General features: G+C 38.3%; 2 protein-coding genes across 8 annotated transcripts in view; one reads left to right on the forward strand and one right to left on the reverse strand.

Moving 5' to 3' along the window:
- The window catches only part of anks1ab (ankyrin repeat and sterile alpha motif domain containing 1Ab), a 55,460-nt gene extending 47,750 nt beyond the window's left edge, over window positions 1-7,710 (forward strand). For 5 of the 6 annotated variants that reach the window (XM_017304862.1, XM_017304860.1, XM_017304864.1 and 2 more), the window contains one exon: window positions 6,786-7,710. In XM_017304862.1, coding sequence (XP_017160351.1) covers window positions 6,786-6,843 — 58 coding nt within the window. In that variant the 3' untranslated portion in view covers window positions 6,844-7,710. Of the gene's footprint in view, window positions 1-3,439; window positions 4,044-6,785 lie in introns of those variants that run through there. The other variant, XM_017304861.1, reaches the window with a different exon arrangement.
- The window catches only part of LOC103464728 (T-complex protein 11-like protein 1), a 44,121-nt gene continuing 33,131 nt past the window's right edge, over window positions 7,686-18,675 (reverse strand). Inside the window, exons 3-11 of one of the 2 annotated variants that reach the window (XM_008409040.2) lie at window positions 15,930-16,059; window positions 15,733-15,853; window positions 14,805-15,025; window positions 14,162-14,298; window positions 12,926-13,107; window positions 12,432-12,613; window positions 11,924-12,096; window positions 10,384-10,469; window positions 7,686-10,288 (exon numbers count right to left, since the gene is read on the reverse strand). In XM_008409040.2, coding sequence (XP_008407262.1) covers window positions 10,214-10,288; window positions 10,384-10,469; window positions 11,924-12,096; window positions 12,432-12,613; window positions 12,926-13,107; window positions 14,162-14,298; window positions 14,805-15,025; window positions 15,733-15,853; window positions 15,930-16,059 — 1,307 coding nt within the window. In that variant the 3' untranslated portion in view covers window positions 7,686-10,213. Of the gene's footprint in view, window positions 10,470-11,923; window positions 12,097-12,431; window positions 12,614-12,925; window positions 13,108-14,161; window positions 14,299-14,804; window positions 15,026-15,732; window positions 15,854-15,929; window positions 16,060-18,675 lie in introns of both variants that reach the window. The other variant, XM_008409039.2, reaches the window with a different exon arrangement.

Consider the following 18,675-nt stretch of genomic DNA (forward strand, 5'->3'; position numbering starts at 1 on the left):
CATTTTATGGCATAATAAAGTAATTGTGTCATCTTCAATGATCAAAATGGTTCGTAATTTAACGCCTCTCACTGCACCTCCCTCGTACTTTTTTCCTCTACCCTTGCATCCGGTTCTCCGCTCATCTCTTTCTCTCACGGAGAAACACACAGACACACACACACACACAAAGAGATATATACATGTGAGCCCCGTGCCTTCTCACTGTGATGGTATAGCATCCCTCAGGGCTGCCTCCTCCTGCACCTTCCTTTGCCCCGCCCAGCGACCCACGCCGACCTCCTACATGCCATGACAAACACTCCTGCGGCTCCCCCGAGCTCCCACAACATCCCTGGCAGCCCCCCCTTCGCCTGTTGCTGCTGCAGCTAATGGTGGAGCCCTGGAACAGATGATCCTGGACTGATCTCATTTTACAGTGGCCCTGCTCTCTCAACCAAACTGCCTCTTCCTCCTCATCCTCCTCTTCCTGACAACTTGCATCTGCCTCCAAATCCCCGATAGCTCCCAGAGGTTGCATCTTTATTCTTCTTCTTCTTTCAAGACAATTTTTTTTTTGGGTTTTCTCCACAGGCAAAACAAGTATGTTCATTTTTGATTTGTTCAAGCTTGACTTCACAGCAAGTTCAAGTATTTTTAGATATGTTGGAATGATTTGTGTAAGGCTAAATTGGTCTGTAGGCTTAACCCTTAAACGAACAGTTTGATATTTTGGGAGAAAATGTTGATTATTATCTTGCAGAGATTTGAGAATAGTGGTAGCCATTAATATTTTTGTAAGAGAGGCTCAGTTTTGTTCTACATATTATGCATTTAGTCATGCATAATATTTTAATACTTATTTAATATTTCATTTGTGCAAAGCATGTCTCTGCAGGGGTCAAAATCTAAGTTTGCAATTACTCTGTGTTTCAGAGGTCATGCTGTTGCATTCAACATGGCTCCCACTGTTATTTGTCAGACCTGGAGTATAAATAGTGAATGTTAACATACATTGAAAATGGCATCAACAGTAATTCCTACGTCCTACAGTAGAACTGGAGGTCTACAAATATTAAAATCAAGAAGGAAATGAGAAAATTGGACTGATAGGGTAGTAACAACAGATTTGTCATGCTTTTCTTAACATTTTTTTGATGATCTACAGGTCCTTCTCAAAAAATTAGCATATTGTGATAAAGTTCATTATTTTCCATAATGTAATGATAAAAATTAAACTGTCATATATTTTAGATTCATTGCACACCAACTGAAATATTTCAGGTCTTTTATTGTTTTAACACTGATGAATTTGGCATACAGCTCATGAAAACCCAAAATCCCTGTCTCAAAAAATTTGCATATCATGAAAAGGTTCTCTGAACGAGCAGTTAACCTAATCATCTGAATCAACGAAGTAACTCTAAACACCTGCAAAAGATTCCTGAGGCTTTTAAAAACTCCCAGCCTGGTTCATTACTCAAAACCRCAATCATGGGTAAGACTGCTGACCTGACTGCTGTCCAGAAGGCCATCATTGACGCCCTCAAGCAAGAGGGTAAGACACAGAAAGAAATTTCTGAACAAATAGGCTGTTCCCAGAGTGCTGTATYAAGGCACCTCAGTGGGAAGGAAAAAGTGTGGCAGAAAACGCTGCACGAGAAGAGGTGACCAGACCCTGAGGAAGATGGTGAAGAAGGGCCAATTCCAGACCTTGAGGGACCTGTGGAAGCAGTGGACTGAGTCTGGAGTAGAAACATCCAGAGCCACCGTGCACAGGCGTGTGCAGGAAATGGGCTACAGGTGCCGTATTCCCAAGGTCAAGCCACTGTTGAACCTGAAACAGCGGCAGAAGCACCTGACCTGGGCTACAGAGAAGCAGCACTGGACTGTTGCTCAGTGGTCCAAAGTACTTTTTTCGGATGAAAGCAAATTTTGCATGTCATTCGGAAATTAAGGTGCCAGAGTCCAGAGGAAGACTGGGGAGAAGGAAATGCCAAAATGCCTGAAGTCCAGTGTCAAGTACCCACAGTCAGTGATGGTCTGGGGAGCCATGTCAGCTGCTGGTGTTGGTCCACTGTGTTTCATCAAGGCCAGGGTCAATGCAGCAGCTATCAGGAGGTTTTGGAGCACTTCATGCTTCCATCTGCTGAAAAGCTTTATGGAGATGAAGATTTCATTTTTCAGCACAACCTGGGACCTGCTCACAGTGCCAAAACCACTGGTATTACTGACCACATGGTATTACTGTGCTCAGTTGGCCTGCCAACTCTCCTGACCTGAACCCCATAGAGAATCTGTGGGATATTGTGAAGAGAAAGTTGAGAGACGCAAGACCCAAAACTCTGGATGAGCTTAAGGCTATCGAAGCATCCTGGGCCTCCATAACACCTCAGCAGAGCCACAGGCTGATTGCCTCCATGCCACGCCGCCTTGAAGGCTGCAAAAGGATTCCTGACCAAGTACTGAGTGCATAACTGAACGTATTTATTTGAAGGTTGACTTTTTTGGTATTAAAACACTTTTCTTTTATTGGTCGGATGAAATATGCTAATTTTTTGAGACAGGGATTTTGGGTTTTCATGAGCTGTATGCCAAAATCATCAGTATTAAAACAATATAAAACCTGAAATATGAGTTTAATTTTTATCATTACATTATGGAAAATAATAAACTTTATCACAATATGCAATTTTTTTAGAAGGACCTGTATAGTACATGTTTTATTTAATCAAACATTATTAAAATAAAATGTAAAGATGAACTGAGTAAATAAAAATTTAGTTTTTAAGTTTTCATTTTTATTTTTTTTGTAAATATCTTCATATTAAAGTCAATGGACAAATGTGCTTCATTTACAATAATTTCTTTAGGATTCATCTGAAGAACAATTATTTCATCATGTGGATTTTCTTTCCCATCACTGAATACATTATTACTGAATACATTACAAATCCAATTAGACATTGGATTTTTTTTTAACTTTCTTTTAAAAATATGGTTATAGTACTAGTAAAAGAAAAAAATATATTTTCCAGACTTTTGCATTTGTTAATAATTGTTTAGGGAATTTAGACAAAAGAAATATGCGAATTTGTTGGAAAATGTTTTTATTCAAAAATTGGTTGTATTTTTAACATCATCAGGGTTCAGTTTGTATTTTTGTTTTCTTTTGGACGGATTACAATAAAAACAGAAGTGTCATTCACATGTTAATATCAGTATATTAACATTTATCCATGGTTATTAGTAGGTTATCAATCTTTATTCTCTGCAAGAAGGCAACTACATTGTTCTCAAAATATTGACCTGTTCCTTTAAGACTCCCAGCGATATAGATGTCAATTCTGCAGTGACGATGTTGTGTTCACATTTTTAAGTATATATTTTTTTTATTTTTGACTTATTAATTTGTTTTGTTTCAAGACAGTTATATACTTTTTTCTTTCTCCATCTTTAGCCTGTCCTGTCTTACCAGGCATCTACCACTGTGAGGCACTATGAGGAGGCTGCTTTGCTAGCATGGGATGCAAGATGGACAAAAAAAACATATATATATAAATATATATATAAAAGTGAAAGACAAAAACAGCAACATGCAGCAAACAACCTGTATTTTTTTACTCATTTGTACAGTACTCATAGTAAGACCACTTATGGATTGGTCACAAATCTATCACTGATGTCTGAACTCAAAGCGGACTGAGAACTGAAACCTCCTTACACAATATTGCAGTAACTATAATCAACTAAAAAAATCCCACCTGATCCCCTATCCTGCCAAATTCCAGCACCCAACAGCGGCACGCCTACAACCAGTTTTTAACAAACAAAGGAGAAAGAAAAAAAAAAAAAAAAAAAAGCTACGGTTTGGATTTCCTACTGTATCTAACTGTGACTGGCTGGGAAGACGTGTAGATGATGGTACAGGTTTGTTGAGATGAGTCTGGCCTTGTACTGCCCAGTGCCTGTCAGCATTAACGGTAGCGCTGAGAGCCTGCGAATCTTCTTCATTTAAAAAGAAAAACTAAAAGCACTGTGTTTAAAAAAAAAAAAAAAGAAAACGGAAAAAAACAGCACTATCCCTTTTAAAACTTTGTCTTCTTACAGTGCAAGTGTAGTATTAGTGCATTTTGTGATACTTTTTTAAAGATGGGAGGTAATTGAAAACGGATTTTAAATATCTCGACAGAGGTAACATAAAGAGAAGACAACGAAAAAGAAGAAAATAACAAAAGTAAGCATATTTAGGATGTTGGCAGTAGTCCCAAGCTTTACTTATTTTTGTAATCTACAATCAAAGATCCGTTCATTGAAGTGATAGTTTAGGACTTTTGAAGTGAGGATATGATAAAAAGAAAAAAAGACATTAATATCTTGCCTGTAGTAAAAACAAGTCTTTTGGTGTCTTCAAAAAATGGTCGTGTCCTGAAGGCTGAAGTTAAAAAGTAATATGAGAGGGTATACCAAAATGGACTTTTCTTTCCCAAAACATCAAACTGAAAAATGTAATTGTGTTTTATGAACTTCTCTGATGCCACTTTTCTGTTTGACAGTTATTTAGACTGAAACTGATGAGTATTTACATAGAGAATTGGGTCAAAGGAGGTGTGCCATCAATGAGCTTCCTGTGTGCAGCACATGCATCCATTTATAATCAGTACCTGCTTCACCCTTGGCGGTTTGCGGCGGCGGGTTGGGATGGTATTGGTTCTGACCTCCAGCAGTCTTTGGGTGAGAGGCCTGGTGCTCCTTGCATGTGCTTCCTGGTTGTTACCGGGCAACAAAGAAACGCACAAGACAAACACCATGCAGATGACACACTTATAGCAATTTAGAAAGACCAGTTAACCTAACAGTCATGTTTCTTACTCAAGGGAGGAGACTGAATAATAAAAATAAGATTCAATGTGTTCCCTGATAAACTTTTCAAGCAATTAGAAACATTTTATCTTAAAAATCTTCACCCGGTAGTTTGGTAACACCCTTCTGTTATATCTCAAAATCACTTTTTGGATAAGTGAACCAGTAATCATAAATTTCTGGTCTCTGTAATGTAGGCTGGACAAGCAAATCCCTGTTTAGTTGCACGTAAAATGCGCTGAGTTTGCACTTTACTGGCATGATGTAATGATGCCCAACTTTGGTAAAACTAATTAATTCATACTGAACTTAATGAAACTATCCTTAAATTTCAGTTCATGCTTTCTGATGTGTTTGCATAACTTACTGAATTTTGTTTTGAGCGTAGACTTAAGACCAGGTTTTGTTTAGTCTAAAGCTGTCCACAGATTTGAAATCAAGCATATTACTCTTTGGATGTTCTGGGCAGAAACACTTTACAGGTTCTGCTCTCTGGACATTTTTAGTAAAAATCATTCCGTAAATATTCCTCAACTTCTATGTAAATAATCTTCAAGTGCTGTGTCAATGGTTGAAAGGTTTATTTATAAAATAGTGTTCTCACATAGATTAACTTTAAAAAAAACAATGCAGATCAAAAATCAATTAGCAATGCTTTTATTATTATTATTTTTACAAGCTTTAGCTTTATATCAGACCATTGCTATGACTATTTCCATGGTCCATTTTCAATTGCTGTTACACGCAGGAAGTTAATTGTTGCACCTCCTCCTATGTCCATTTAGAGAGTAAAAAAATCTAAAGTTTCTATTTAAATAATCTCCAAACAAGCATTTATTTTGTTTAAAAGTTCATAAAAAGACTTTGCACAAATTGCTGACATTTTTTTTAAGATGGTAGAAGTCCACTTAGTTTTTTTTAGCTGTTAGCTTCAGCCCCCAGGACTAAGATGTTTGCTGTTCATAACCTTCTGACATAACCCCACTTCAAAAATCCTGAGCTGTTCCTTTAACACCGGTAAATTAATGAGCCCCCGGCAGAGACTGGTGCACATTTCCCTTCATGGTAAGCTTATTATACATGATTACACGTAGCTTTCTATTTAACTCCACTTCCGAATTTGGTACAGTACACGTCAAGTATGTCACTTCACGTAATTGAGAGTGTTCTGTTTTGTTCCGTCTAGTTAATGCAAATAGTATGTAAAGCTGGAAACGACACATGGTTATTTTTTAAACCAAGTATTTTCCTCCTGCACTGTGATTGAAAAAAAAAAAAAGATGCTGATTGTGACGATGAGACATGACTGGGTGCCCCCTCCTGTGCACTGCCAACCGTGTGCTGTTCGCTTTGTTTCTGTCTGTCCTCGTGGACGTTTGGACTGCTACATCACTGGCCGCTGTCCTTGTTTCTGTGTGCCGCGGGAGGATTGAGGGAGCTCTTCTCCAAAAGACAGTGTGTCTGGAGACTGTATAGATGTAGCTGCTGTCTGTGCGGCACTGTGGTTGTGTCATTGCCACTTTGTTCTGACTTTTATCTGTTAGCTTCCACTGATGATGCATGTTTGGCAGTGTCTTTGTGTTCTGTCCCCTCTGATGCATTTGGCCTGAGCAGTCTCTGTATGTACTGTACTGTACTGTAGCAGCGTCTCGTCTCCACTCTTTCATCTGCCATGTCTTTTATGTTCCCACTCTGTTTACATGCTAATTCATCGCCCATCCCTCCGTTTCCACCCTTCTCCCCATTTTTGTCACACTCGTCCCCTCCATTTTGTGCGTCTCCAGGACAACGTGCTCTCGTATGGCTGCACACTATAAAAGGAAAAAGAAAAAAAAAAGCATTACACTTTAATGAAGAGCAGCTATTTAAAGCAAGAATTGGTAGCATGATGTGGCTGTGCATGTACCTGTCCTCTTTTTAACATTCGTATTCTCCCTGTGTAGCTCGCCCCAACGTTCAAGTTTCCGGACACCAAGCTGTGAGTTGAAGGGGAGCAGCTGATGCGAGTGTGTTTGTGTGTGTTGAATTAGTGCACAAAGCAGTGGGAAAATGGTTAAAAGAGAGAGAAAGAGAGTGAGAGAGAGAGAGAGAGAGAGAGAGAGAGAGAGAGAGAGAGAGAGAGAGAGAAGGGGCCAACCAGCGTTACTCTGACATTTAGATCTCACTCTGTACACCTCCTGCTCCTCCACTGCCCCCGAGATGAATTCCCAACTCACAGTCAAAAGGTAACTTGTGGTCCCACATCACTGGTTGAATAGGACCTGTCTATCACTCCTGTCTCGAGAAAGGTCAAGTCTACTTCCTGGCCTCCGTGTGACTTACGGATCTTGTCATGTAGGTACTGTTATGTATAGAGCACTGTAGACCGTTAGTAACATAGACCATTAATGAGAATTTCTGTTGATTTGGGTCTACTGAAGATGGAGCGCGGTTTGAAAAGGGGTAACAAAAGAGAAAAAATGAACTGTACCAGCATACAATGCTTTGCCCATATTTGTGGTCAGAGTATGGTTTGTTGAAAATGTGATACTGTTTCAAATTTCAAAGCAATATTATATTCATGATATTAAATAATACAAAGCCTAAAGAAACCCTCCCAAGTCTGTTGTCAGCATTGATTTTCTTTACATGGCTGAGCAGTTAAAAACAGACACATTACACCAGCTGTTTGAAATCAAAAGTGACATTACAAGATGGTAATTATTGTACAATTGTGCTTTCATTGTTTCCCCCACTGAACAAGATTAGTGGGTGGTGCGACTTCTAATCTAAACAAACGATTAGCCCCGTTTGTGCCTCTCTTGTACTTTATTATTTTCAAGTTGCAGAACTGAAGCTCTCACTGATCTTTGGAAAAAAAAAAAAAAAGAAGGAAAAAAACGAAGATTAGCACTGCTGTGTCAGTGTTGTTGGTGTTCAGAGAACCATCTAAGTATGAACAAAAAAATTAAATGTCAAGTGACTGATTTTAAGTGTAATAAGGAATGACTTGAATTACAACACTTCACATTCTGCAACATATTTTTAAACACAGATTTACCTTGTATTTTTTATGTGCTGTACTAAACATGTAAAAACAAATATATAATCTCTGTAACAATGTCAGTAAAGTTTTAGCAAAAGAAACAAGTCAAAAATCTTTGTGGCACAGGACCCTGGAAATCCCCTAAAACAACAAGATGAATTGTTAGCAGACCTGACATGTTTGAGTCTTTCTGAACATTTAGCTTCCAGCTGATGCACAGCTCTAACTTCCCATCCACCTCACTGAGACAGCAGAAAATTCACTCAAAGTTAAAGGAGCATCCCCACTGTTTTCTCACATTGTGCTTCATTGATGTAAACTGATTAAAAAACAAACAAACAAAATCTAATTTTATTATTAAGACTGTGAAAAATTGTTCAACAGGATGAAGATTTCACAAAAGAGTAAATTAAAGATATAGCCTAAATAATTATACTCAGATTTTTGAAACTTGCTTAAACACCTTTACCTTGAGTCACGAGGTTGCATACTGCATACAGTTAGCTTTGTTAATTTTAGATTTTTTTTAAAGTTCATATTGATTTATCTTTGTTGTAGAGGAAGCCAATTGCACAACACTCACTTCCTATGTACTGTTCCTAAGTACAAATGATTATGGAAAAAAAATAAATAAAAAAATGCATTAATATTTCCATCAACATTTTAATGTACGTATCATCAAAGAACAATAAATACATTATACTAACCACAAGAAGGGCATCTATTCTACTGCAGCTGTTTTGCCATCTGGAGGTTTATTTTGGATCATGGTGGAACCATATTACTAATATTAAACATAAAACCTCTCCAAATAATTTTACTTACTGAAGCTGACGGAGCCTCCATTCTGTGTACAGAGGAAGAACAAAACAAAAGGTTGCAGAAACTTTACACAAAAAAGACAAACATAAAATGGTATATAAAGTAAAGAAAGAAAAATATAATTCAATAAAATTTTGAAAGGTTGATTAGTCCTCTTGATAGTTCTGTCTGAAATTACAAATCCATCTAATTGAATGTAGTTTCAGGGCATGAGCCATCACCAGGGACTGATCAACCAATCAGAAGCAAAGCTGTGAAAGCATATATTAGCTGATGGCAAAGGAATTCCACTATTTTTATAAAACACCTCATTTTGATGTGGGTATCTTTAATTTCCTAAAATCTTAGTAATTTAGCACTGTAGACTTAATAATGTACTCATTATTGAGGTTGGTTTCCTATTCACATTGTTGTTTTATTTGTTTATTTTGTTTTCAAGGATCCAAGATCCAAAACCGCTCTTCTAAGAAGTTAAAGTACCATTTTGGTACAGGATCAAGTTCTGCAGAGACGAGTGCACCAAGTAACTCAGATGATTGTCTGGTCTAAATGATGCCCTGCAGACCACCAGGCTAAAACTAATACAAACCAAAGCTACTTTAGACAAAATCTTTGTTAAAATAAATTAAAGATATGTCATATCATATCAGATATCAATTTCAAAAATCTCATTAAAAGTATAAATACAACTGCTTCACTGTGGAAGATTAAAGAAATTAAAGAATATAAGTTCATTTTCTTAAGTGAAAAGACATAATGAGCACTTTACACATTTTCACATTAATCGTTGATCATGGCTCTCAGTCTGGGACGTTGTGTTGTAGCAGAAGAAGAAAAGAAACAAAATATAAACTAACTTTATTACTACAAAGAAATCCCAAAATAAAGCACCACACGTTATTATGAAGGCCATCTGCAGGATATTTATTTTGCTCAGTTCATTATATTTAAATATAGTTTTTCTCTAAGAGTATTTGTTTGAGATTCATGTATTTTTATTTATTTGTTCTGTAATTTGAGATGTTTGAATGGCTGTGAAATATAAAAAGGAAAAAAAAAAGCATTTTGTTTCCCAATAAAATCCTGTTTATTTACACAATTCCCTTATAACAGTATATATATATCTGGTTTATAATCAAAGGTGCAAAAGAAGAATAAAAAGAAATAAAAGAAAAGTGCCCAATGTCTTTGGTAATTCATACATAAACATTCATCAACAGCAAACAAGCTACAGCGTTGAATAAAATATTGTTTACAATATTAGCATATATTTTTGTCTTTCCATTTTGATCTATTTATTTCTGCTACATATTCTTGTATTATGAACACAAATTTGCTAGAATTCAGTAATTGCCTTAGGCTTTCACTCACTCTTTAGTCCTGACATTTGAGAAAATATTCAGTTTCTGTACACTCTAAATATAACTAAAGAAGTTCAGCAACACAGACTTACAGATTTTCATCTCAAGCTCACCCGACGCTCATAATTAAAAAGCAAAATTGTGACAAAATGTTAGCTTATGATCATGTCACTGGGTTTTTTTGGCTCAGCGCGAGTCCTCCCCAGTTTCGCCCTCTCCTGACGGCAGCAGCAGCTTCCTGAGGATGGGTGCATAGAAGGGACCGAAGACGGTTCGGTTGAAGTGGACAATTCGCCCAAAGGCCGTCCCCAACTCTGCGAGCTCGGAACTCACCAGCCCGAGGGGAAACTGCAGCTCTGGACGCCTTTTAGCCGAGCCGCCTTGCAGCATGGCCAGGAGGAAGCCCCGAACTCTTTCTCCTGTGTTGGACAGAGAGAAAAATGGAGGAAAGTCAGAACTGTGCAGAGGCTTTCATCAAAGTTTGAAAGCACGTAAACACTGAAAAAGAAACGTAAAAAGTGCTCGTTATTTTCTCCGATTAGCTAAGAAAGAAAACGGTTGGTTTCAAGTCGCGCTTCTCTTACGGGGGAAAATTGTGCATCTCTAAACACAAGCTTTTAACAAACATTAATAATATATTTCATTTAAAAGCCTGTTAAGATGCCAAAGGTTTACAGAGCAAGTGCAACATTAAAATGTGTCAAAAGTACTACAACTGAAAAAATGAGTTTTTCAATACATATTTATATGTGGTAGTTTAAATTAAATTGTAAATACATCTGTTGTCTAAAGTTGTCTCTACTCTTACACATGTCAATATTTTTATTAGATGAGTAAAGAAAAAAATGTGGAAAAATTAAATCAATATACCTTAAAAGCATACAAAAATATTTGAATTTCTATAATTGGTAGGAATTTATTTTATCTTATTTTCCTAAATTCAGTGGTCATTGGTCTGCCTGTTAAGTCAACCAATCAGATTTTGAGGTCTACTTGACAAGCCAATTTGAAAATCTGAATTATTTTCATAGACTGTAGCACAGGACATATTAAATACTTAAAATTGTTTTGAAGATATGGTGACTTAAAATTCAAATTTCTAACTCATTAAAAGATTTCTTATTTTTATTATTATTTAAATATGTAAATATTTGCTTAATACATTTTTAGAGGACTGTGGTACTTATGGACTTTCTTATTAGACAAGGTAACTTAATGCAGACAACCGAAAACATGCAAAGTTATAAATGGAGTGAATACACATCCAGTGGAAGCCAGGCTCTTTGGGGGGAGAGAAAGGAGCAAAACTACTGGAAGAGATTCTGGTGTTTTAGTATAATAAAAGATTATTATAATAAATAGCTTAAATGGAGAAAGTTGGAGGAGAAATAACATGTTTTGTACAGAAACAGGGATTTGAAGTTTGAAGATTTGAGTGTCATTTGAATGCTAAACTCAATATAAAATTTTCAGAAAGATATTTAAAAAAAGAAGGGATAAACAGGAAAAGACTGAAGACAGAACCTTGGGGAACACAGGTAGAGGCTGGAAATGAGTTAGCTTTGAACACGTTGATATAATAGTGCTTACTTTAGCCAGGGAGCTCAAATTGAGGTGTGTGGCAGTCTTATAAACAGAAAATAATCTGTTTATGGGAGATAGCATGAAAGTCTGCAGTAAATGGGGACGAAAGTGATTAATATTCCAGCCCAGTAGTTTCTGTGCAAGGTATTTTTTTCTTTTCTGTAGCTTGAAATTGATCCATTTTCCCATTAAGGTATCTGCATTTTCTGCACCACACTTTAATCAAGGAGAACAACCAGAATAAACCAGTAATGCCTGGAAAATAACTAGTCTTGGAATCTTGCCTGACCTATAAGTGAGCGGACCGGGTTGTTATTCTTCCACAGGTCAGATATTTGTCCTCTCAGCAGATCCTGGCTCTCCTGAGGAAACTCTCCTCCCCCCTGGGTGCTCAGAGCTTCCTTCACCTGCTGCAGCACCGCCTCCCCGAGCTCCAACAGGACCCTCTTCAGGTCAGCTTCCCTGGAGAAACAGAAACTGGTATTAAAATGTGCAACAGCTCAAATCTATCAGGCTTATAGAAATTCTGTCTTTTATGCAGATCGCTAATTTCGGGGGTAGACATTTTGATTAATTAAAAGCCTGTTGCGATAAATTAATAAATAGTAGGATTATAAAGTTGTTGGACTAATGCCATCCAATAATAATGGCAAGGCTATTCTTAAACGGAAAGAATGAGGTTAGCTGGATCTGTCCTGACAACCTAGTTGCCTCCTGTCACCTCCATTGGTGTCCATCTCATACAATACCTGTTCTCCATGGCAGCCAGTACATGCATCACCCAGTCCTTCCCTTACCTGGTGTGACTGCCCTCCAGCAGGGCAGTGATCGTCTGCTTGAGTTTACCTACAAACCCTTGCAGGGAGAAAGCGACGCCCCGACACTGAGTGGCGGTCAGGAGCAACACGGAGGCCTCCAGGACCAACATCTGGAGCTGCTGGCTCAGAGCGTCCAGGCGGGACCGGTCCATCAGCATGCTCTGCAAAACACGGTCACCTCGTTGCCGTGAGCGACTTTAAGCTTTAGACGAATTCAGACCAAGTATGCGGCGCAGACGCGATGTTGATCGGCGAGTTTGTAACTCCATCCGACATTGCTGTGTTGATACGTGTAATAAAAGGGTTCGGAGCTGCTGTTCTACAAGAGCTCCAGTGTCCTGTCACATGCTTTAACATGCCGCAGGGTGAGGAAGAGTGCACAGAGCAGCTGAATATTCCCCCCACAATCAATAAAATATCACATAGTGTAATGAAAGGTGCAGCGAGAGGTAATTTTCTGAGTTGCTGCTGACCTCAGGATATTTCTGGCCATGCGGGTCCCAGTGGAGCAGATGCATGTAGGCGCGGTTGAGAATAGCAGTGGCGCTGGGGAGAGCTCGACTGTCAGGACCGGGAGAGTCACAGTGAGCTGGGAGCGCCGCCGCCTCCTCGGACGCTGCCGCCACAAGCCAAGCAGCTGTGTTGTCTAGAGAAGCTGAGACAAGAAAAGGGACGCGCTTAAATAAAACACACAATTAAACTGTGCTGCAAACATTGCTGAGGATCTCTTGAGTTTTTTGGATTATACAGGTTCAGATTAGTTTGTGCTTTCAAGAGGTTCTGTAATGTTCACAGCAAAACATTTCTACTATTGGACAACTATGAGACGTCTTGATGTTTTTCTCCGATGAGCTTTTTACAGCACAAGAATAGGGCTGCAATTAACCATCGTTTTAGCATTAATTATTTTCATGATTAATCAATAAAATGGATTTTAAAAATTGGCACATTCACCTGCAGATTTTTCAATTTTCCATTTGAACCTTTTTTATGAAATATTAGAAATAAGCTAAAAGGCAAATGAAACAAAAATTGATGATTAATGTACTGATGTCTTTATCTGTGTGATGTAATGCTCTAATCATTAATGGTGTATTTTCATTTTCATTAGCAGTCAGCAAAAAAAAACATAGTTGACAGGGAAAAAAAGGTTTTAAAATATTATTTTGTGTGTGTAAATAGTCTATATATGTTTTACATAGTGAGCACAGTTACTGAAATAAATAAACTTTTGAATAAAATTATAATTTATTTATTATGACTACAGAGGGCAACAATATTGTTTCTGTCAGGTAAAATTACTCTGCTCTTTTTTCCCATGCAGTTGTTACTGCCATTTCCACAGCTTACAGATGAGTGTTGTGCCTCAAATATAGATACACATTAAATTTTTTATTTTTTTTTACAAAACTTGCTTGTGTCCTGAAGAGGCAGTAAAACAATAGAAGTGGAAGCTGTTTTATTAATCAGTAGCTTTAGTTTTACTTTAAATATCTGCTAGCTTAATTTCTCACACGGCACTGGTAGATAAAAAAGTGGAGGATGGTGATTTAGTGCGACAGAGGTCAGAATTTGTTTAATTGAATACCGAGACATTAAATTACCGTAAATGTTTCTCTCACAAAGTCACCTATGCCATCTACATACATCTCTGTCGCCGCTTAATTAAAACGGAGGAGTGAAACAAAGATAGATTTCCCCCCCTTCACCTGGCTGCTTGTCCAGGATCTGCTGAAATTTGGCTCTCTCATACTGCACAGCCTGCTGCAGTAGATGAGGCCTCAGGCTCTGGATGGTGAAGTTAACCATGTCGCTCTTCATCAGTCCCAAGACGCGGAAGATACCCCTGAAGGAAAAGGTTACTTACTTTTACTTTTTTATTGGCAGTCCCTTGGGAAACGGTTTCATATCTATAGAAGCTTTTCACATTTTGTCACATTAAAAGCACAGCCTCAATGGATTTTATTGAGATTTTATGCAGCAGACCAACACCAAGTAGTGTATAATTGGAAAGTGCAAGGCGATGGCACACAGCATTCAACCACTTTCAGGAATAAAAATCTAAAAAGTGTGCATTTGCATTCAGCCCCCTATACTATGATTCAACTACGGTAAATAAGATCCAGTGCAACCCATTAACTTCAAGTCACCTAATTATAAACACATTTTATCTGTGTGTAAGATGATCTCAGTTTAAATGCAATGGAGTTTTGTGAAGGGCTTTTTGTTGTAACAAAATGTGAAATGTGTTTAAGAGGAGTGACTGTGATGGTTGGACTGACATATTTTATAATCATTTTGTTATATTTTATGCCGTTTTTTTACATAAATGTTACAGATAACGCTGCTTACCGAAGGAGCTCCACGGGCTCTTTGAGGTCTCGCAGTGCCCTGACCTCGGGGTCGCGCACAGGAGCGCATAAAGATGCCATCATGTTTATGACAAATCCTGCCAGCCTGTGGAGGTCCAGCGCTCCGTGTTGGACCTGCTGCTGGATCAACTCCATGTCCAGAACCTCATCCAGCTGAGACCTCAACCTAATGTGACCAGGCAGCAGCAGCGACCCAAGCATCTGAAAGGAAACAGAAGATGTGTTGCTGTAGTTTTACCGAAATGTTTGTTATTAAACCCTCATCGTAAATCATCTCTGATTCTCTGAATTATGGATGCAAACAGTTAACTGAGTTACAATTAACTGCTGATTCATGCATTATTAGATTAAAATTAATTTCAATCAATTAACTAATAACATCCATTTAGATGTTTTTTTAGTGTTGTAGTTTCATCGCCACCCAGAAGAGAAACAAAGACGGCGACAAGCTCCTTAAGTTATCACCTTAATAGCAATCATTTGTCAACTTCTCATTCAGAATTTACTGACGTGAAATGAAGGTGAGGATGCGATGACAGAATAAGCAAAGGGCATAACGCAGGAAAAAAACATAATGCCTATAAGCACGGTTAATTTTGAGTTCGGTCCTGAATGAATGCACTTTTAACATTCCTTCAAGAATAATCACAGACGGTACTTCTGTACAAACATCTCTGTTCATGGGGGATTGAGCGTTTTACATATTTTATTCCTTTCATGTAAAACTAATTTTTCTGTTTATTCTATCAGTATTTAATACAGCTGAAACAAAATAATGTTAAAAATAATGCTTGTTTTTTTTAATTCAAGATATGAGAAATTTAGCCTTTCCTGTAATGGAAGACAGGCTGTCATCTTAATAAAGGTTGGCTTTTCAAAAAGAGTCCTTCAAATTAAAGAAAACTTACAGTTTTGACCTCCTGCAGCAGGATAACTGCTTGGCTGTAGTTTGGGGGATCGCTGCTCAGCTGTTCCTGCAGACTGTCCCAAAACGCCTGGTGAATGATGTCTGTCACTCTGCCCTCCAGACTAAAACAGAAGCAACTGTTTAATTTAACTCAACAGTTTTGATTTGTGAAGCAATAACTGGTTGAATGCATCTTGCCTGTCAGTGGGAGGGCTTTTTGGTTTGATGCAGAAGTCTCCGTTCACCACTATCTCATGTGCAAGGCTCAGGTTGGAAACACAGTTTTCCAGCTCCATCAGACTGGATAATGAAGCAGTGGGTGGACTCCCTGATGCAAACACACACACACACACACACACACACACACACACACGTTTGTCTCGCTGTCTTTGCAAAGACTTTCCATTGACTTCCATTCATTTCTACAGTCGAACTCCAACCACAACTCAATGGGGTATATGCCACGAGAGGTGGTGACGTATTTCCGTTTGAATTTATGCCCTATAGATTGGTTCCGGGTCCTGCTCGCTCCTATTGTTTTTTAGCCAAAGCTGCAAGATCTGTACCATGAAAAAGACGCAAAACTTAAAATATCTGTGAGCTACTGGTGCAACAATCGAGTTTTTTGGTGTGCCGTTGTGTCCCGTAAATAGCCAGTACCATCCAGTGCTTAGTTTTTTCATTTTCCTGCTGATATCAAGGCGAAAGCAGACTGCAGCCAAAACTTAGCCACTACAGCTAACACACGGTTTGTAGCTGCCTGCTATTTCAAAGCTTGGGGATGTTGAAGATCCAGCGTTAGAAATGGGAAGACGGAGGTTAAAAGGGAGCTGTACGAGCTTCGTTCAGCCTAATAATTTGTTGGAGGACAATAATGCGGAAGGAAATCCACTGCAACGGGAACAGGCTGAGAACAGAGGCAGTCAATACATGTGTGTTGATGTATGCGTTTGTGTTATATGGAGTATGAAATTATTTTTAGGCAACTCCTTAGCTTTTGTTTATGTGACAATTATAAAATACATTTAACGTGCAGTCGGAACGCCGAGTCCCTCCGATACCGAGCACGGTAATTTAAGAACAGCCGAGAGCAGCAACGCTTCAGCCCGATCCAAACCACACAGGTAGTCAGTCAGATTAAGGTCCAAAACCTTCGGTTTACAACCGCGGTAAAGCTAGCCGGCTCTGCGTCCAGCCACCGCCATTTAAGTGTCACCGATCCACATTAAAAACCCACAGAACAAATGGTACAAATTACGTATTTTCCGAATCCCGGAAATATGACATCTACCTTTGCTGTTTCATAATTATAATCCACATTGAAGTGATTTTTTTCCACTTGGCTGCTATAATCTGTTTTTGCATTACACAACGTAATTTCTCTTTTTTCCCCTCTGAGATTCTGCTTAGAAAATGAGGTTATAAAGTTACACCCTCCCGCTGCTTTTTGTTTCTAAAATAGTAAATTTAGGTTTGCCTTGACTTTTATAAACTAATGCCTCTTATATGCATCATTTTTTGTATTACTGTTGGTACAGATAGGCGAACACGGTGCTTTGCCTGCTAGTAATTTAAATTAATTTCAGCTGCACACTTTCAAAAGAGTATTCAGATTTTAACATGCATTTTCTAAGTAATAAATATTTCAGTTCACTCTTACTCAGTAACTTCAGTGTTGTTACACCTCTGAAATATTTTTTGCAGTTTCTTTGTGATACCAGAACTATTTCACTTACACATTTAATTTCCTGAGATATTGTCAGTTTATTTTCAAGCAAAACTCTCAAAAAGAGCTGAGGATTTATTCGTTTTGATTACGTTGTGCAGCTAAATATGGAAGCTTATTAGTTTTTTTTTTTTGTTGTTTTTAATTTTTCAGGTTTGCATCTCAACACCTTGTGATGTGTTTCTGACCCATTATAGAGCCTCTGTGCCGATTACCTTTCCACTGGATCCAAGCCCCTGGACCAGCTGACAGGGTCCATCAGTCCACGGTCTGCCGGATCATCACAACGTGGACTAACTTTTTATTTACAGTACTTGGTTAAACTATGATCTTGAAACCGGAGCACCAGATATGCAAAAATCTACCTGCAGACTTTGTTGGCTACCCTGACACTGCAGGGTAGCCAACAGTGTCAGGAGTGTCCAGGGGGCTGAGCCGGTCTTCCTCTCCTCCAGAGTGACGAGTTTTCATCACCAGTAAAAGTGATGAAAACTCCAGAAGTATTGCAATACTTATAGGAAAGTAGAGTTTTAGGAAAGTATTGCAATACTTTCCTATAACAAAATAGACCTGCAGAAAGAAATTACTAATAAAATATCTTACATATGCCTAGTGTTATGCTCTATATGGAGATGTTCGTTAGCTTTGATTGTATATGTCACATTTTTGTAATTTATCATTGTTTATTAAACTTTGAAAGCTGAGTGGCTTTATTAATATTCTGTCCTAAAAGGCGGTTAGATGTGCCCTTTTTTTGGTGTTGAGAACCTGCCCCTTGGCGTCATCACAGAGAAAAGGCAAACACGGCGTCATAACAGAGAAAAGTCAAATATGGCGTCATCAAAGATTAAACGCAAACGTGGCGTCATCAGAGAAAACGCTAACATGGCGTCATAAAAGACTAAACGCAAACGTGGCGTCATCACAGACTAAACTCAAATGTGGCGTCATCACAGAGAAAAGGCAAACATGGCATCATCACAGAGAAAACACAAACGTGGCATCATCAGAGAAGAAGCAAACTGTTAGAGATTTTTTGGTATTATCATTTTGTTTCAGGTTAAAGTGTTCTCTTGTTTAAACTGTATGTGTGAACTGACCTGGAAGTCACAGCTGCCTGWTATCTTCATGTGAAACAGTTTGACCGAGATTTGAACCGGGCTCAGATCAGGGGCCAGATGTTAAATTGTTTTACGACCTTTGCTTTGTTTAGGTAAA

Source organism: Poecilia reticulata, linkage group LG5, assembly GCF_000633615.1.
Source record: "Poecilia reticulata strain Guanapo linkage group LG5, Guppy_female_1.0+MT, whole genome shotgun sequence".
NCBI classification, from domain to species: Eukaryota; Metazoa; Chordata; class Actinopteri; order Cyprinodontiformes; family Poeciliidae; genus Poecilia; species Poecilia reticulata.